General features: G+C 34.4%; 1 protein-coding gene across 1 annotated transcript; it reads left to right on the forward strand.

Annotated features, from left to right (window-relative positions):
- The first annotated feature begins 5,681 nt into the window (after window positions 1–5,681).
- Window positions 5,682–16,819, forward strand: LOC133315323 (CDPK-related kinase 3). Its single transcript, XM_061516921.1, has 11 exons — window positions 5,682–6,425; window positions 8,785–8,915; window positions 9,319–9,360; window positions 11,132–11,240; window positions 11,362–11,440; window positions 12,075–12,371; window positions 12,785–12,894; window positions 13,628–13,735; window positions 14,008–14,070; window positions 16,166–16,333; window positions 16,452–16,819. Exons 1-11 carry the CDS (start codon window positions 5,871–5,873, stop codon window positions 16,587–16,589), a joined length of 1,800 nt encoding a protein of 599 aa, XP_061372905.1. The 5' UTR covers window positions 5,682–5,870; the 3' UTR covers window positions 16,590–16,819.
- The last annotated feature ends 1,619 nt before the right edge of the window (window positions 16,820–18,438 follow it).

Raw genomic sequence — 18,438 nt, forward strand, 5'->3', positions numbered from 1 at the left:
TAATGTATGCTCAAGGTTTGAACAGTTGGATCAACTCTCGTTGGCACATATTAATAATTGTGGACATATTGATTTTGTGTTTTTGACATCACTTAGTGAAATTAAAGAGATAGAGTTTAGTTTAAGAATATCAAATCACCAAACACGTGTATCTAACTAGTACGAGGTTATTTCAACTTAACTAGTAATCTCGAGTTCAAGTTGTGGATATGCAACTATGTTAAAATCTTGGTAGGGAGATATTTGTCACCTTTGTAATATGTTTGACTCAATTAGTCTAGTAATCTATATATGAATCAAGGAAAAAATATCCCCACATGGGTGAGGAATAATATATCAATGTAATAACTGTCTAATGAAAATAAAATATGAGGGAACCAAAACTTGAATGGGGCCTGAGTGTGCTAGAGCTTAGTATATGTATGAGTTCAATGGAGATAGGTGTGTGTTTACGGATATGGAGAGACAAACTAAGGTTATTTGGAGATTGTTTCTTTCATGGGTTTTATAAGAGTTATGTTGTAGGAAAAGTGATTGTGTTATGTTATAGAGATTCGTTTTGCGTGCCAGAGTTTTTTTTTTTACTGCGGGCCCCACAAAATGTTGTGAGTGTAGGAAAATTTTTGTGATCATGTTAAATGATAGATGATAAACCCTTCTTTCATATGGAGATGTTATAACCTAAGGGATGAAGAATAATGAGTGGTTATTTCTTATAAGGATCTGTCTGAGTAACAACTTTGTCAGATTCATTGGATATCCAAGATTTTTAGTGACCCCTACATGATATAAGGGCTCTTTACTCATGAGGACATGAAATACATGTATTAAGGATATGTTTGTTGCATAATATAGGATAAGACTTGATAGTATAAGATCTGATAGTATAAGGTATAAGGCCTGATAGTATAAGGTCTGATTGAATTTTAATACTATCCAGCATTTGACATGGTATTGTATAAAATAATATATTGTATAAGATAATATCATCTAGTATTTAGTAATGCACTGTATAATACTATATAGGATAAAAGTAATTATTTTTAATAAAAATATATTTTAATAAAGAATTTATATAATTCTTCAAAAAATATCATATGATATTAATATTTATAAAAAACTATTGATCAGTGTGTTCAAAAAATAAAATAATTTTTATAAAAATAAAAATATTCAATATTTTAAAATTTAATATATTGAAAAATCAATATATTAAAATAATATTTTAATTTTTGAGAATTGCACTGGTCAACAATGTTAATACACTAATCCTTTATCAGGCCTAATCACTCTCCTTTAGTCCGGATTAAGTTATACATCGTGTTGATGTATTAAGGGATTCTGCTGTATAAACTTATATATACTATACGGTGTCACACTAAACAACTGAAAATGTCTTGACATATAGTATAAATTTATACTATCAGATCTTATACGTCACACCAAACAGACCGTATTAAACCTGAAATGAGTTTTTAAGAACAAGCCTACCAGTCAGTTTAAGATTAATATGGGGAGCGATCCAAAACAAATAGTGCATCATTTATTAAGTTTAAAGATGTCGTGTGATGTATATGATGTTTGTGTTACACTCATAACTAAAAGATTAATAATGTGTTTTATTTTTTTATTTTTTTTGGTAACGTTGTTTTAAATTTTTTTAATAATGCGTAAGAATGACTTGAATTTGTAACAATGACAATAGCCATGGGAAGAATAGTATAACTAAACTAAGAAGAGGTCATAGCGAAAACGACCCCATAAATAGATAGTAGTAAAATAAGATTAAGAGTAAATATTTTTTGTCCTCCACAAAAATCATGAAATTTATTTTAATCTCTTAGAAAAAAAAAAAAAGTTGACTTGTGGTCCATCTAAAATTTCAGTTTTTAAAAATTGTGATCCATCTAAAATTAAAAAAAGATCCACGTTAGTCTCTTAAGAAGAATTAATATGGGTAATTTTTTTCTAAGCGATTAAAATGAGTTCTGTGTTTTTTGTTGAGGACCCAAAAGAATATTTACTATAAAATGAACTACGCTATTTAACAATAGAATAAAATACTTTTGGGTCATCAATAAATATCACGGGACTCAATTAAATCCTTTAGAAAAAAATTCATTCGTGGTTCCTTTAAAATTCAAAATAGATCAATGTTAGTTCTTTCGAAGACTAATGTTGGTCTTCTTTGAATTTTAGAAGGACCATAATTTTCAATAATTGGGTTTATTTTGAATTTTAGAGAAATTACAAATCAACTTTTTTCCCTGAAGGATTAAGATAGGCTCCGTAATTTTTGTTGAGAACCCAAAATATACTTTACTCTTAACAATTTCAATAAGGAAAGTGGTCTACGAAATATTGATTCTCGAGCACCAATTATACTAAGTGATTGTTTGAGAATATATATATGCGTTTTATTAATCTCATTTTACATAAGATATGTATCTTATGTTGTAGAGAGAAACTAGGTGGGTCCCACCATTACAAGAAAAAAGAAAAAAGAAAAAAGTGAAGTGCGAAAACTGAAGTGAGAGAAAATAAGATAAACTATCTCATGTAGAAGGAGACTAATATTTCCCTATATATATATATATATATATATATATTTTAGTTTCTCTTCTTTTTATAACTAGAAGTTAGGCCAATTTTTTTTTTATAAAAGTTTTTATAATAAAAAGAGTTTTTTTTATAATAAAAAAGTGGATTAATTTTTTCATTTTACATAAGAAAATTTTCTCACGCTACACACTCAATACATAAGAAGGATCCACAAAAAAGTGAGAAGACAAAAAATAAAGAGGGGACCCATATTTTAATTGTGTGTGTAACATGGGAATTTTTTTTCATGTAAAATGAAAAAAATTAACCCAATAAAATAATGTCGGATTTGATGTTTGTCATTTTAAATGACATAAGTTATGTCATTTTAGGAGAAAAATAGACACAAGAAATGAAAATCATGGGAGAGAAAGTGAATGGCATTTTTTTTAATTTAAATTTTTAATAAAAAAATAATTTCTTGTGTCAATCTCTCTCTTAAAATGACATAACTTTATGTCATTTAAAATGACAAACACTTTTCCCAAAAATGTAAAAAGCCCAAAGTTTTTAGAAATAATTTTTTTAAGTGCATCAATTTTTTTTTTGAAATGAACAACTTTTAAATAATTTTAAGTTAATTCTTTTTTATATAATTGTAAATTTATTTTTAAAATCCTTTTTTTTAGCATTAACTTAAATAACTTTAAAAAATAAAATAAAATTGTCAACACAGGCTCTAAAAAAGTTAACTTATTTAACCAGAAAAACCGAAGAGTAGGTTTCTGTAGTCGACATAGATATTTTGTTTATATTCCCATCTTAATTAAATAGACGCATAAAATGCGCGAAGCAGTTGATTCAGTGCTAGTTAGATATACATTGACTAAAGAAACAATCTTTTCGAGGACTTTACCTATCAGCTACGTGACAACAATATAGATCAATGCGTGAGGTCATATTAAAATGAGTGACTATTAACTAACTACTAACAACTCCTCCTTGTTGAAAAGAGATACATCTACATCATCTACACTACCCACTATATTTATTATCAACATTTGTTATTGCTGTAATTTACATTTATATATTAAATTAAATTTATTTCTTAGACTAGTTTAATTAATTGTTTAGTATATTTTTTAAAAAACTTTTCAGTTAATTTTTTTGATTATAAATTTATATTATTTTGAGTTAATTATGGAATTTTTCGTTTTTCTCTCTCTAAATTTTACCTATTTTAATTATGCATATATCTTATATTTTTATATATTTTTTCTCTTAAATTTTTTCTTATAATTTAAATTTTTATCTAAATTTAAAAAGAATAAAGTATCTTTTGGGTCATCAAAAAATATCACAGGACCCAATTTAATCTTTAGAAGAAAAAAATCGACTAATGGTCCCTCAGAAAATTAAAAAGAGAACTAATATAGATCGTCTTTGAATTTTAAAGGAACCACAATTTCGATTAACTGAGTTTATTTTGAATTTTAGATAGATCACAAGTTGACTTTTTTTTAAGGGATTAAAATGGGTCCCATAATTTTTATTTAAAACTCAAAAAATACTTTACTCTTAAAAATATACTTACAATAGACCAAATAATTGCCAATTTAGTATATTAATTTTAATTGAAGCAGTGGCATTCCGGTTATAAGGATAAAGACGGATTAAAATGTGCAACTCCTTCCAAGATTCTTTGACTTTGAGCAAGTCAAAACTAAAGAATAATCAAAAGATATATTTAATCCAAAAGAAATATAAATATAAGAATTGTAAGTTATTTTTAACTACAATTGTAAGTTACAAGTGCGATTAATTCTTTTAGGAGTTACAATTTAAATGACGTTAAACATCTAAGCATTTATATTATTTATAAAAGACAATGTTTTTATTTATTTATTTATTTTTTAAATGCGCAAGATCAATCTTCTCAATATGAATTAAAAAAAAAGTTCAACTAATTGATGGTTTTTCATGAATGGTCAATATTAATGAACGAGCAATATATGAAAAGATTCCTTCTTAAAACATAGGGGGGAAGGTGTGAATTCATTATCATTAATTCCTGTTGAATCCCTACCTAATTTAATCACATCCATCTCTCAGTGAATAAGAAGTAACCACATGCAATGGCTCATCATAAAAGTCACAACCCATTGCCACCAGGTCCCTTCCCCATCAGGGGCGCACGCACGTTTATGCCTGTGTCTGCACTTCCAGAATTTTTTTTTTTTAAAGAGAGAATGATTAAGGTCAAGTAAAAAAAAAATATTTAAAAAGATTAAAAAAAAAAAGTAAACATAGATCGAATCATGATAGTTAAAATCGAAATCTTACCTAAAATCAGAAGAAGTATAAAAGATCGTAAAAAATAAAATCTTAACGTAAAAGAAATCATAAAATCGTAAAAGTGTTTAGAATTTTGAAAAAATCGTTTTAATTAAAAAAAAAATCACAAAATCACAAATTTAAATCAGAATTTTAACTAACATGGGTCCAACTCAACCCAACCCAACCCAACCCCTGTTGTATCATCTTATTTGACTCTTGATTATTTTACTCTTAAATTAAAATTTTCACATAAAAAAAAATTTCTGATCCGCCGGTGTTCTCCTTACAATACAATCCCTCTTCTCTTCCTTTCGAAGCTTCGGACCAGGCTGTGTGTGTTCTATTACTGCCACTTCGTCACCTCTGATTCCATCGAATCGTCTTTAGCGAAAGCACTTTTATCCACTACCATCCGCTCCACCAACCCCCGTCTAGTCCCTCGCCACCTGTCACAATTAAGCAGAGCATGGCCCACCAAAAAGAATAGAAATCCACGTTCCCCCTGAAATTACAATATAACGGAAACAAAGGGGGCAAAAGATATGTATAATAAAAAAGTAAAAAAAAGTAGCAAAAGACAAAACTAAATAGAGAGATAGTATTCGATGGTACACCAATGGCCCTGATTACGCGAACAGACACGAATCGAACGTCGTCAGGGATTTGCAGATCTGCACTGCGAAGCAGCTTATAGTTCCCAAACTCACTAGCCATTTTGTTTTGTTTTGTGTCACACTCGGCTTTGTTTGTTACTTGTAAACACTTAACAGACCTTGTTTTTGCTTTTCTCTGTTTCTGTCTCTGTCTCTGTCTCTGTCTCGTTCTCTCTTTCTCTTTCTCTCTCTCTCTCTCTCTAAAACTTTCTCACTCTACCTGACTGAAATTCTCTGGTTTTATCGTTTTCCCGGAAGTAGATCTCTGTCTTTCGCCGGCGGAAATAATCGGATCCGGGTGGAAGGGTCGAATCCCATGTGCGGACTTTGACTGTTGCCATGGGACAGTGCTACGGCAAGACCAATCCCACCGCGGAGAACGAAAATGAACATGACCCAAACACAACCACCATAATTGCCACCTCCGGCAACGATGACGGACCTCGCTCTCCGCTTCCCTCCGACGGCGGCTTCTCCAACGGGTTTCCGTCGGTTAAGAACACGCCAGCTCGGTCCTCCTCGCACGCCAGCCCATGGCCGAGCCCTTACCCTCACGGAGTAAACCCGAGCCCGTCTCCGGCGAGGGCCACGACTCCCAGGAGGTTTTTCAGGCGTCCTTTTCCGCCGCCGTCTCCGGCGAAGCATATAAGGGCGTCACTGGCGAAGAGGCTTGGGCAGGCGAAGCCGAAGGAAGGGCCAATCCCGGAGGAGGGTGGGGCGGAAGCGGAGCAGTCGCTGGATAAGAGCTTTGGGTATAGCAAGAACTTTGGAGCTAAGTATGAGTTGGGAAAGGAAGTGGGGAGAGGGCATTTTGGTCATACGTGCTCTGCAAGGGGCAAAAAGGGTGACCTCAAAGACCATCCTGTTGCTGTTAAAATCATTTCCAAGGCCAAGGTACAATGCTTCAATTCGCCGCTAATTTTATCCATCAATCTCTTTCCACAATCTGGTATTTTGCGAAAAAAAAAAAAACAAAAAAAACTTTAATGGTATTTTATATAGTTTTTTTTCCCGTTCTTTCTTTTTTGTATTTGTATTGTCTGTCTGAGCTAGTTGATTGCGATTGCTTTGGACACTTATGATGGCATTTGGACATTTCAAGTTTATTTTTTTTTATTTTTTTTTCGGTGTCGGTCTCTGGTTGATTCATTACCAGGAATCTATGAGATTCTTGGGCTATTGTAGCATGACATGATGCTTGTCCTGTAGTTATGCATTGTTTTTATCCCTTTCTTTCCTAGTGGTGATCGAACTAGGGACTGATTGGAATGTTTTCTGGCAAGAAATTAAGAAATTTCCTGCGAGGTTGGAGTCTTGAAAATCATATAACCCGTGTGTTCTGAAATTTATTGATTCCAAAAGTTTCTGTCAACGCTTAAACTGTTATCAAGGGACATTAAAAATAATGGAACATAGCACAATGAGATAAGGGGATAAGTTCTAAAACCAAGGTGCTTAGGAAAATTGTCGAGACAATGACTCGAGTGAATTTTTCCTTGAAAACAAAATATATTTATGAAAATCATGAGTGTGTGTCTGTAATAGCTGTCAGAGTAATGTTCAAGCTCTGTGAAAATTCTGCTAGTTTCCTTGTTATGAATGAAACCATTGTCCTTGCTGGATTTATCAAAACATCTATTTGATATTTTCGCATGTTTACCCCCTTAAATAATATGCGACATTGTTATTGTCAAATGAAACCACAGCTTATTTTTTCAATTTTTGCCTTTTCGAATATGTTTAGTTGTGCCTGCGTAGCCTCTAGATCTCCCATCATCTTTTCTCTTTCTTAACTTATGGAACTTCAACTAAGCAGTAACACTTTTTTTCCAAGTCCTCTGTCTCTTGCCATGTCAGCACAGTTTGTAGTGTGTTTGACTGTACACATATGTATGACTGTCCGTTGGTACTTACATGCAGTTTTGAGGTTTTTGACCGTACCAGTTCGTTTTTCAAAAGGTTTGACCGGATTAAGCTTTTGGTCAAACTTATTATCAGACTAATGCAGAGAGACGTGGCACTTGACATGCCGCGTCTAAACATGGTAGTCTACCTACCGCGTTTAGTGCTGATAAGAGACATGGCACCTGATATGCCACGTCTAAATGTGGTAGTCTACCTGCTGCGTTTAATATGCCTTCGCCATGTGGCATGGGAAAAGTGTTTATATTTGTCGTTACACTAAACGTGGTAGTGTGACTATCACATTTAGACGTGGCATGTCAGGTGCCACGTCTCTTGTCAACACTACACGCAGCAAGTAATCTACCACGTTTAGACGTGGCATATCAGGTGACATATTTCTCTGCATTAATCTGGTAATAAGTTTGACCAAGAACTTAATTCGGTTAAACTTTAAAAAACGAACTATTATCAAAAAGCCGCTGTTTTGTTATTTGCAAATTACTCGTATACTGAATACCTTTACTTAATTCTGGCACCATATTTATTTATGGGTTTTATATTTCTCATTCAACATGAGAATTGAATTCTCATGTTGTAGAGACAAAAAGTATGTGGGATCCGTATGTTAGAAAAAATTATGTGTAGGACCCACGTTGGCACGAAAATCGAAGTGTGTGTAGGAAAATTCAAATTCTCATGTTAAATGAGAATTATAAAACCCTTTATTTATTCGCAAAAGAAACAGGTTTGTCCGTCTTGTACTTTATGAAACCTATTTGGTACTATGTCTTAAAACAAACTTGCTATTTGGGCCAAAGAATTCTTTATGATATATATATGGGAAAAAGACTTCTCATGTTGCATGAGAAGTCTCTTCTTCTACCACTCTCACTTGTTGTTCGTGCCAATCACTTTTCTATTTTTTGTTTTTTTTCTTTAAGGTGGGCCCCACCCCTTTCTCTCTTTGTAGGAAAACTTGAATTTCTCATGCAACATGAGAAATTGCAAGCCATATATATATATATATCGGGTTTGATTTTCTCATGTTGCATGAGAATTCAATTCTCATGTTGTGACACAACTAGTGGTGGGCCCCACATTTATTAAAAAAAAAAAAGCTTTACACGCAAATCGAAGGGTCACAACATGAGAATTGAATTCTCATGCAACATGAGAAAATGTTTTCCCTATATATATATAACTGTAGTTATTACCACGTCATTTAATTCATATAGTCATGGCTTATGTACTATATTTATTTAATCGATGCTTAACTTTTGATTAATTGGTAATTTGGTGATATGTTTAATCAACTTTTTACTGCATCTTAATAAGATTGATTTGACAGATGACCACAGCAATAGCGATTGAAGATGTTCGTAGGGAGGTGAAGCTGTTAAGAGCTCTATCTGGGCATAAGCATCTCGTCAAATTTCATGATGCTTGTGAGGATGCCAATAATGTGTACATAGTTATGGAGTATGTCTTTTATCTTGTTTTCAGTATTATCTATAATGAGAATTTGGGGTTGGATTTATAGAGAACTGAATCTTTGTTATATTTTCACTGTACATGTTTTCTCATTGAACTATGGAAAGTAATTGTTGCTCTTATACCCATTGCTTTGCTGTCAGTCTCTGCAATTAATTTCCAGTTTCTCAGTTTTATGATTCTTTTTTATTCATGCTTTTCCTTGTTAGAATTTTTCTCTGCATTCAATCACACCTTTGTAATACATGATAAAATGCTTATAAGTCTCTGCCCAAAATATTTGATGGAGGATGCTTTATGCTTAGTTATAGTTGAATTGTGGGAGCATGCATCTTCTAATGTGGCATCGTCACATATTAACACCTTTTGTGCTATTTTATTTTCTCGTCAGATTGTGTGAAGGTGGGGAGCTTCTTGACCGAATTTTGTCAAGGTTAGTTTTTACTTTTATATTATATTTGTGATATGTGATTTTCTAAGGGGGTGCGCTTTAAGGCAACCATAAGGGGACTTTGACCATGTTGCTACGTTTCCCCAAAAAATTTACCTGAATGCCACATTGCCTGGAAATTTTGCCAAACTGCCATGACATCAAACTTGTTGCCAGTTGCAGCGGGTTTCATTTGCCACATGGCACATTTCTTGAGGCCACCAAACTCGTTGTCAGTAGCAACAACTTTGAGATTCAAAGCAACCAGAGTACTTTCTACAACAGGGACACGTGGCAAGCAACTTGAAACTCGCTGTCAGAGTCTGACGTGTCAGACAAGAACTCGCTGCCACTAACAATGAGTTTTGTGCTGCCTGACACACGTCATAAACTCGATAGTACTCCTAGCGGGTTTCAAGCTATATAAACCTCTACCCCGCTCCCCCATTCGCAACATCCCTCCTTTGAGTAAATAAAAGGCTCTCATTCTCCCGATTCAAAACATCCCACTGTTTTTGTCAGTGTTATTTCTTTCTCCTGGGTTTTTTTTTTTTTTACAAAATGAGTGACAAAAATGATTCAATAATTGCCATTCTGTGCCACAATAAGAGGAGATTTTTTGGTTCTAATGGTCGAATTTTTGAAGCAGATGTGAAAATGTTCCGCATGAGCTCCCAGTGTAGTTATAATGATATGAAGAAGACAATATACCAGAAGTTAAGATTACAACGGGGTCAATCTATGTCTCGGTTGACTGCTAGATGTGCCTCGGGTAAAGATAATTGATTTCTTGTGGAGATTGTTGAGGATGAAGATGTCGCATTAATAACAGATGCATTTTGAAATCAACGAGACTCCACATTTATTAAACTGTATGCGGAAGTAAACTTTGGTGGACAATCTAGCAGTCAACATCCCCTCCCTTCAATTCAATCTATTGACATTAACATGGAGCTGCATATAACCAAAATAAAACATGCCATCTATCCTAGGGTTTCAAATTCTAACCTATACTAATAATGTATAACTAAAAAGAGAGAGAAGCTAACCTTGAGAGAAAAGACAACCTTGATAGAGAGAGAAAAGACAACCTTGATAGAGAGAGAAATTTTTAGAGAGAAACTTTTGTAGAGATAGAATGAAAGTGGAGAATGAAGGGTGGGGAAGGGGAGGAAATCGGTTGGGTATATATAGTGATAAACGCGCTGCCAGTTGCAGCGGTTGTTGTATAGTACTCACTGCAACTGACAGTGTCAGTGTCCAAAATGCAGAAAATTATTTGACCGTTGTCAAATAGTGGTCGCTGCAACCCCCTCCCCTCCCCCCCCCAAAAAAAAATGAGTTTCTTTGGGCTTGCCACGTGTCTCTGCTTCAGTGTTGTAGTCTGATTGCTTTGACCGTCAAAGTTGTTGTCACTAATAGCGAGTTTGGTGGACTCACAAAATGTGCCACGTGGCAAACGAAACCTGCTACAACTGGCAGCGGGTTTGATGCCGTGGCAGTTTGACAAAATTTTCAGGCAGCGCGGCATTTAGGTAAATTTTTCTGGGGAAACGTGGAAACATGGTCAAAGTCCCCAACTAGTGCTCACAGTTTCTAGTTGTGGAAACAGCCTCTTTGTTTACTGGGTAAGGATGTGTACATCTATCATCTGCCCCTCTTCAGACACCATAATGTTCTGACATTGTGTACTTGGTTGTCTTTTTTTTTTTTTGGTGATTTTAACTTGATATAATCTTTTAGTTTGATTGAAGAGTGTTCCCTTCTATTCTAGGGGAGGAAAGTATACAGAGGAGGATGCGAAGATTATAGTTTTGCAGGTTCTAAGCATAGTTGCTTTTTGTCATCTTCAGGGTGTTATGCACCGTGACCTGAAACCCGAGGTTTGTCCACTAAATCTTCGTTCCTGTAATTTGTATCATCTAGTCCTTTTTTTACCTCACGTGTGCTTAATTATGTAAGGAATGTTGCTGATTCTTTGTCTGATAATATTTGCTTTTACAGAATTTTCTCTTCACTTCAAGAAGTGAAGATGCTGATATGAAGCTTATTGATTTTGGTCTGTCTGACTTCATCAGGCCAGGTAATAATTAGAGTGATTCTCAATTTTCATTTTCCTTGCAAAACAGTCCTTTTTTACTGTTAATATATTAAATAGGCTAGTTGCAACTGAATGCACACTTTACTGGTGCTGCTTACTTTTGCATTACATTGTGTTGTGGCTATCGAAACTATAGTAGTGGTCGTAGTTCTAAGCATTTAGCCATTTTATTTTATTCTCTTCTAATTTTGGCTGCCTATTGAAAATTCACAAGGATTTTATGTCTCACCACAAGGTTCCACTCCTCATCCATCAATGAGTGTCTTAAACATTTTAAAACTGAAAACAACTGAAAAAATTGACTGACATGATCAGCTTGGTTTCCTAATGAATTCTTCACATTTTACATACGCCGATATGATGAAGGAAAGGAAATTCTTAATGATATGTGACACTAGAAACCACTTAGTTTCTTAACGGCTGGGTTATAGTCCTCATCCTTAATGCATATGTGACACTAGGAAGTGCTTATAGTATCTAGTATTTTTGTCTTGGTGGTCTCGTCCCTTTTAGTCATTATCCAAGACTGCTGTTGCCTTTCATTCATTCTCTGTTAGATGTTTGTGGATATAATGTCAATCATCTGAATTTTCCCTTCATGCGTGTTGCCGTACAGATGAACGTCTGAATGACATTGTTGGGAGTGCATATTATGTTGCACCTGAGGTCCTTCACAGGTCATATAGTGTGGAAGCAGATATATGGAGCATTGGTGTAATTACCTACATCTTATTGTGTGGAAGTAGACCTTTCTGGGCACGAACAGAATCTGGAATTTTTCGTGCAGTGCTCAGAGCTGATCCTAACTTTGATGATTTACCTTGGCCATCTGTATCTGCAGAGGCCAAGGACTTTGTTAAAAGGCTGCTAAACAAGGACTACAGGAAAAGAATGACTGCTGCCCAAGCTTTAAGTAAGTTGTCCTATCCACTTGGACTGTATGGCAGGTATTAGATGCCTGTGTAATGTTCCTTTATTGATCATCATGAACTTATTTTTGGTAATCTCACATCAAAGAATAGCATTTTGACATTATTATTATAAATTGAAATATTGGTTAAATACATCCATCTTGGTTGTTTGAGGAATTTCACACCCTAGCTATCCTTCCTCAACAAGATGGAGAAAATAAATCAGCATTGTGAAAAACTCTCAATTGTGTTTCTGCTATTTCTACCATTTAGCAGAGGAGTTTATGTTATGGCAGGTAGACAGCCAAATGATAACTTATTTTGTTCTATAAGTAGTAGATGTACATAATGGTAGTAAATAAGTTATTGCAAATTGAATTTTAAAACTAATTGATGCACGCTTGTGCAATTGCAGCTCACCCTTGGTTGAGGGATGACAGCCGTCCTATCCCTTTAGATATATTAATTTTTAAATTGGTGAAGTCGTATCTTCATGCGACGCCATTCAAACGAGCAGCACTGAAGGTATTGTTTTTTTCATTTCCTTGAATATATGCTTATGCTCAGTTGAACTTTTAGTGGATGTGTAGTTTGTTTTTTGTTTTCATTTTTAATTGATATATTTTCTTTAACAATCACAAAAATGCCAATTGTTTTTGTTTTGTATCTTGTTTTGAAATTTTTTAATTGTATCTTGTTTTCACCATTTCCTTTGTAAAGTTTTTAAACCAGGAGACAAAATGAAAACAAGATAGAATTTTTGTAATTATTAATTAAAACACATAAACTGAAAATGAAAACAGAATACAAACCTAACATCCCCTTAGCTTCTTTGATTTTTTTCTTCCTTCCTATTTTGTGTTGCACGTGTCTGCACTGAATTTATATGCATTTTTCATTGTATATTTTACTTGTTTTTTCTATGCAATTATTTCTTCATCCCTTCTCAACAGATGTTACATGCTTATTTCATTTTGAGTTTTTACTATATTGATCTATATAATCATTATGATGTTTAGGTGTGTATACTACTTTAATATGCTTCATGTTAATGAAAAAACAATTCTGTGGTGTTAAGGGTCTATTATAAATTATGATAGTTGTATGACAAAAATTTTGAGGGATTGTTCTCTCTCTCTCTCTCTCTTTCTTAAATTTTCACACATTCATTTTATGAAAGCTGATATTAGAGGATTGTCTATTCAAGTTTTTTCCTTTTCTTTTTTCTGCACTTGACTCAGACTCGTCTTTTATCCAGGCCCTTGCAAAAGCCTTGACAGAGGATCAGCTTGTGTATCTTAGAGCGCAATTCATATTGTTGGAACCAAATAGAGATGGGCATGTCTCCCTTGACAATTTCAAAATGGTTATCATCTGATTCACTGTTAATTCTTCCAGTTTTGTTATGGTTAATAGAATCAAGTTTGATTTTTCTTTCTGTATTTTGGGTGTGTGAGAGAGAGAGGATGGTCATTTTATTGGCACAACTTGCTCATTTCTGCATTGTTTTTTTTTCTTCCCCTTGTTCATACCTGTTGAGTTTTTCCTGTTTTGAAAGTTTGTGGTCTTTCATTGCTCCCTATCATTTCTCTTATGACTTTTGATCATTATGAATCAGTTTGAAATTGAACTTTGCAGGCTCTTGTACGTCATGCAACTGATGCCATGAGGGAATCAAGGGTTCTTGACATCATACATGCGGTGAGCCATTATTCTTATATGATATGTATGAACTAAATATCTTTGGCCATAGCTATGCCATTGTTTTTGCTTTTTTGTTTGTATCTGTTCCTAGCTATTCATTTTTGGAAATTTGGCCCAAGCAACGAGTATTCTGACCAGTGTTTTAAAACTCGGCTTGGTCGTTGATTCGGTCGAAGTACTGAGTCATTGGTTCAACCGAATCTACTGTTTACATATGAAAAAAGTATAAATATATATTAAACATTCACGAAGAAAACTAGCTGAGAATTCCTGCATCCTTTGTTAAAGTTGGCTGAGAATTCCTCTTATGAAAAACATGTAAAGTATTGATTCCAAATCCATTTTAACAAACCAAAAAATGTCATTGACACAAATTACTGAACAACCCCATTATTGCCATCAAGTAGCAGACAAAACCACAGACAAGTATCAATGTTATGCAAGTTGAATGTGTAGTACTATAGTTCAGACATTTTATCAAACAGATACAGTGCATCTTGTACTGAAATTACTATGTACTAACCCTCTATTGTATATGCATGCCCAAATTGAACTACAATAACCAAAATCGATTCATCACTAGCTCAATAGAGAATTTGACTAGAAAGATCCGCTTTCAATAATCATAGAAGATCTTCATAATTCAAAATTCAAAGAATCAAAAATAGTATCCAACATGATGCATATCAGCATATCCTTTGTCTAGAACAATATAAGAAACCCAAACCTCAAATGCGCCTCTGTTTTCCCCTCCAAAAGCGTTCTCAGTTGTTGCCCTCCAAACCCCACCTTCTCAAGTGCTAGCACACTTTCCATCAACAGCAAACCAAAAAGGGAATGCAAGAATCCTTATAACTACTTCTCAATTCACAGTGGCAATAGGAGACATACTCAGAAATAATAGAAAATACCCAGAAAAAATTTAACGAACCTGGTCCTAGAGGTTGAGGCGCTTCCCCCAGCCACAGGGGAACTGCAAGTCGAGATCCAATGGCAGCAAAGTTTATGTGATGAAAGCTCGTCCTTTATTCAAAACCCGGTTGCTGTTTGTGCCATGGCCTCAAAGAGAAGCTTCAAGCTGCATTCTTGCTCTCTGGCCGAGTGGGTTACCAGCAATCTTTGATTGGATGTTGGGTTTTTGATTTTGATATTGGGTTTTCTCATAGACTGTCACTAATGTTCCACTTCCACATCGACCACGACATGAAAAAGAACTCAATTTATAAACCTTTCGGATGAACTTATGCCAACTTGCGTTGCTTATCTTTTGTTGAGATATATAGTCCCACATTGGTTGTATGAGCAACTAATATGGCCTTTCTAAGGTCTTGGGCACTCCCACAGTTTGAGCTAGCTTTTGGGGTGGTGTATCCCAAGGTTCTTTACATGGTATCAGAGCCTCGTGTCTCGGGTTCGATCCTCAATGTGTGAGGGGGCGTGTTGAGATATATAGTCTCACATTGGTTGTATGAGTAACTATGCTAGCTTTTGGGGTGGTGTATCCCAAGTTCTTTACATCTTTCATTAGCTGCTGGGTTATTAACGACCGGTTAATGGACCGGTTTTTGGGTTGATCCGGCCGGTTCAGCGGAGTTTTAAAACACTCTGCATATAGAAAGTATCCAATGCACATTAGATTCGTGATGTACCTAGCCATAGCTATGCTGTTGCATTTGCTTTTGTGTATTTATGTTCCTAGCTATACAATTTTGGAAATTCGGCACTAGCAACGAGTCTTCTTACTAAATGTGAAGAACCTGTTCTGGAAGTAATATCCAATGCACATTAGATTGGTGATGTACGATTGCATTTGCATCGTTGTTTATAAGATCTTATTTGAGCTAAGTGTTGGGAATTAGACTGTTAAGTGCCACAATCGCATTATTGAGTGCATGTTGTTACATGGTTATCATTCCTTATTAATCTTAAAATTACTTCTTTAGTTGTAACACGTTGCTTATATCCCCTAGACTTCTGCTTGTTGTTTAAATATTTATTATTTTATTCTTACAATAATGGGGAAACTGCTCTAGACCATAATTCCCTGTTTTGACCAAACATCTTTCATTTTCGTGCTTGAATAATTTTATAGATGGAACCACTTGCCTACAGAAAGATGGATTTTGAAGAATTTTGTGCAGCTGCAACTAGCACATATCAATTGGAGGCACTTGATAGGTGGGAAGATATTGCCAGCACTGCTTTTGAGCATTTTGAGGGAGAGGGCAACCGGGTGATATCGATTGAAGAATTAGCAAGGGTAAGTGTTATAGTTTCTTTTCTTTAAATAGTGTATGTCTACATTTTTCAGGTTTGACCTGGACTTTGGAGTTATGCTGGTCTGTTTTTTTATCTTTTATTTTTTATTATGTCATCAGGAACTGAATCTTGGTCCTTCATCTTATTCAATTCTCAAAGATTGGATACGAAATACTGATGGAAAACTTAGTTTACTCGGATATACAAAATTTTTGCATGGCGTGACTCTCCGGACTTCAATCCCAAGACCCCGTTAGTCTTAAGCCCTTCGACATATAAAGGTGGGGAAAGAAAGATCGATAGGTTTTTAAGGAAATTTTTTTCTTGATTTTAATTTCTGGGTGGGGGAAAAGAAGAATGTGTATAAATTAATGTGTTAGCAAAGCTAATATGGGAAATGTTGAGTCAATTCCCTTGCCCTATTTTGCAGATGATATGTTCCTACGGGTTTGAGCCCATGCTTATTCATTTGTTTGTGAATGCCGAAAAGGACTACAAAGTCAAAATTAAAGTAATTTGCATCAATATGGCTTTTTACTGTCATTATCTGGTAATTAATTTTATTACGTTTCTGAAGATTACACTACTATAAAATTATCTGAGAGCTAATTAAAGTTTTTTCGTGTGCCATATTGAGACTATGGTTATAGTATGTGTGTAATCAACCAATTGGGTTAAAGTGAAGACTGAAGACTGCGAAGACAGGACGTAAGCCTTTTACATATTTGATGAATATGAACAAACAACAAGAAGCTCTCATATAGTGTTTTAAAACTCGGACCCGGATCATTGAGTCACTGGTTCAACCGGGTTGAACCAGATTTACTGTTCACACATTAAAAATATAAAAATATTACTTATATTAATAAAAATTCACATAAAAAAACTATCAATGAGCTTCAAAAAAATAAATTGATTTTCAATGATAACAAATATTATATACTTCTAAGCTTCTAGCTCTAGACCATATCCTAATATTGGATGAAAATTACAATATAAGTTAAATGCACCTTTTATGCTTGACATTATACGGATAAATTAAATCATGATAACAAATAGTATGCATGAAATATACACTAAAAAAAAAATGTCACCGTTATCATGATAACAAATAGCATGCATGAAATATACACTAAAAAAAAGTGTCTACCATTGAGATGAGATAACGAGACTATCAGTGTTTATCACCACTTAACTTTATGAGATCATTATAAGATGCAACTAAATTACATAAACTTACTGCATTAATCTAAAATATCTTATTATTTTCACCTTACTTTTAATCATATTCATCATAAAATATAAATATAATTTAATTCAAGAGTTCTTATCAACAAAAAAAAATTACTAAAAAAAAAGGAATAACCGGTCTAACCCGGGTCGGCCGGGTCACCGGGTTTCGGTTGAGTCAACCGGTCCAATCTGAGTTAACTGCAAAAGCAGTCTAATTACCTGCTCAGATCAGAGAACTCACCGGGTCACCGAGTCACCGAGTTTTAGTTCGACCCGGTCGGTTTGAGCCGAGTTTTAAAGCACAGCTCTCATGTCAAATGAGTCAACTAGTGCTAGTATTTAGTCAAGTTTGTTAAAGTCCAGCGTTTATCTTTCCTAAGAGAGAGGAAAATTTGACGAGCTTGCTTTCCTGAGCTTGTCTTCAAATCAATATGATTGGCTGCTCACGGTAGTCATCATTGCTCGTCATTGTAAAGGAAAGAAAAGAAAATAATCTCTCATTTAACTCGCGTGCAAACCAAGAGCGTAATTATTTCTAGTTGAGTTTGGACTCTTCTAATAGGCAGATCAAGGCTAGTAAATCCTATGCCTGAAAATTGTAATTGAATAAATGATTGTGTTTGGTTCGGAGCTTTTAAGCGGATATATATGTTTTTCAAGTATGGCTTTTAGAAATACCATGTTTGTTTCAACGTATTTTCACCAAAAATCCATCTATCCAATTTGTATGGATTTATGAGAAACATAGATATCCGCACTGTTTAGAAACCCAATTTGAAGGTGGGATTTTTTGGAAAACCGATTATCTGGCTTTTAATGCACTGTTGATTTCATAAAGTTACCTAATTTTTTCAGTAAAGTTTTTCCCCACCA

The sequence above is a fragment of the Gastrolobium bilobum genome, unplaced genomic scaffold, assembly GCF_033153095.1.
Source record: "Gastrolobium bilobum isolate Gb01-03AN ecotype WA unplaced genomic scaffold, APGP_CSIRO_Gbil_v1 utg1030, whole genome shotgun sequence".
Taxonomy (NCBI): Eukaryota; Viridiplantae; Streptophyta; class Magnoliopsida; order Fabales; family Fabaceae; genus Gastrolobium; species Gastrolobium bilobum.

Excerpts from the sequence above, each read along its gene's own strand:
- LOC133315323 (XM_061516921.1), top strand. The coding sequence starts at position 5,871 with ATGGGACAGTGCTACGGCAAGACCAATCCCACCGCGGAGAACGAAAAT. Across the intron at positions 9,361-11,131 it reads CTTGACCGAATTTTGTCAAG|GGGAGGAAAGTATACAGAGG; the intron begins GTTAGTTTTTAC and ends CTTCTATTCTAG. Across the intron at positions 14,071-16,165 it reads TTCTTGACATCATACATGCG|ATGGAACCACTTGCCTACAG; the intron begins GTGAGCCATTAT and ends ATAATTTTATAG.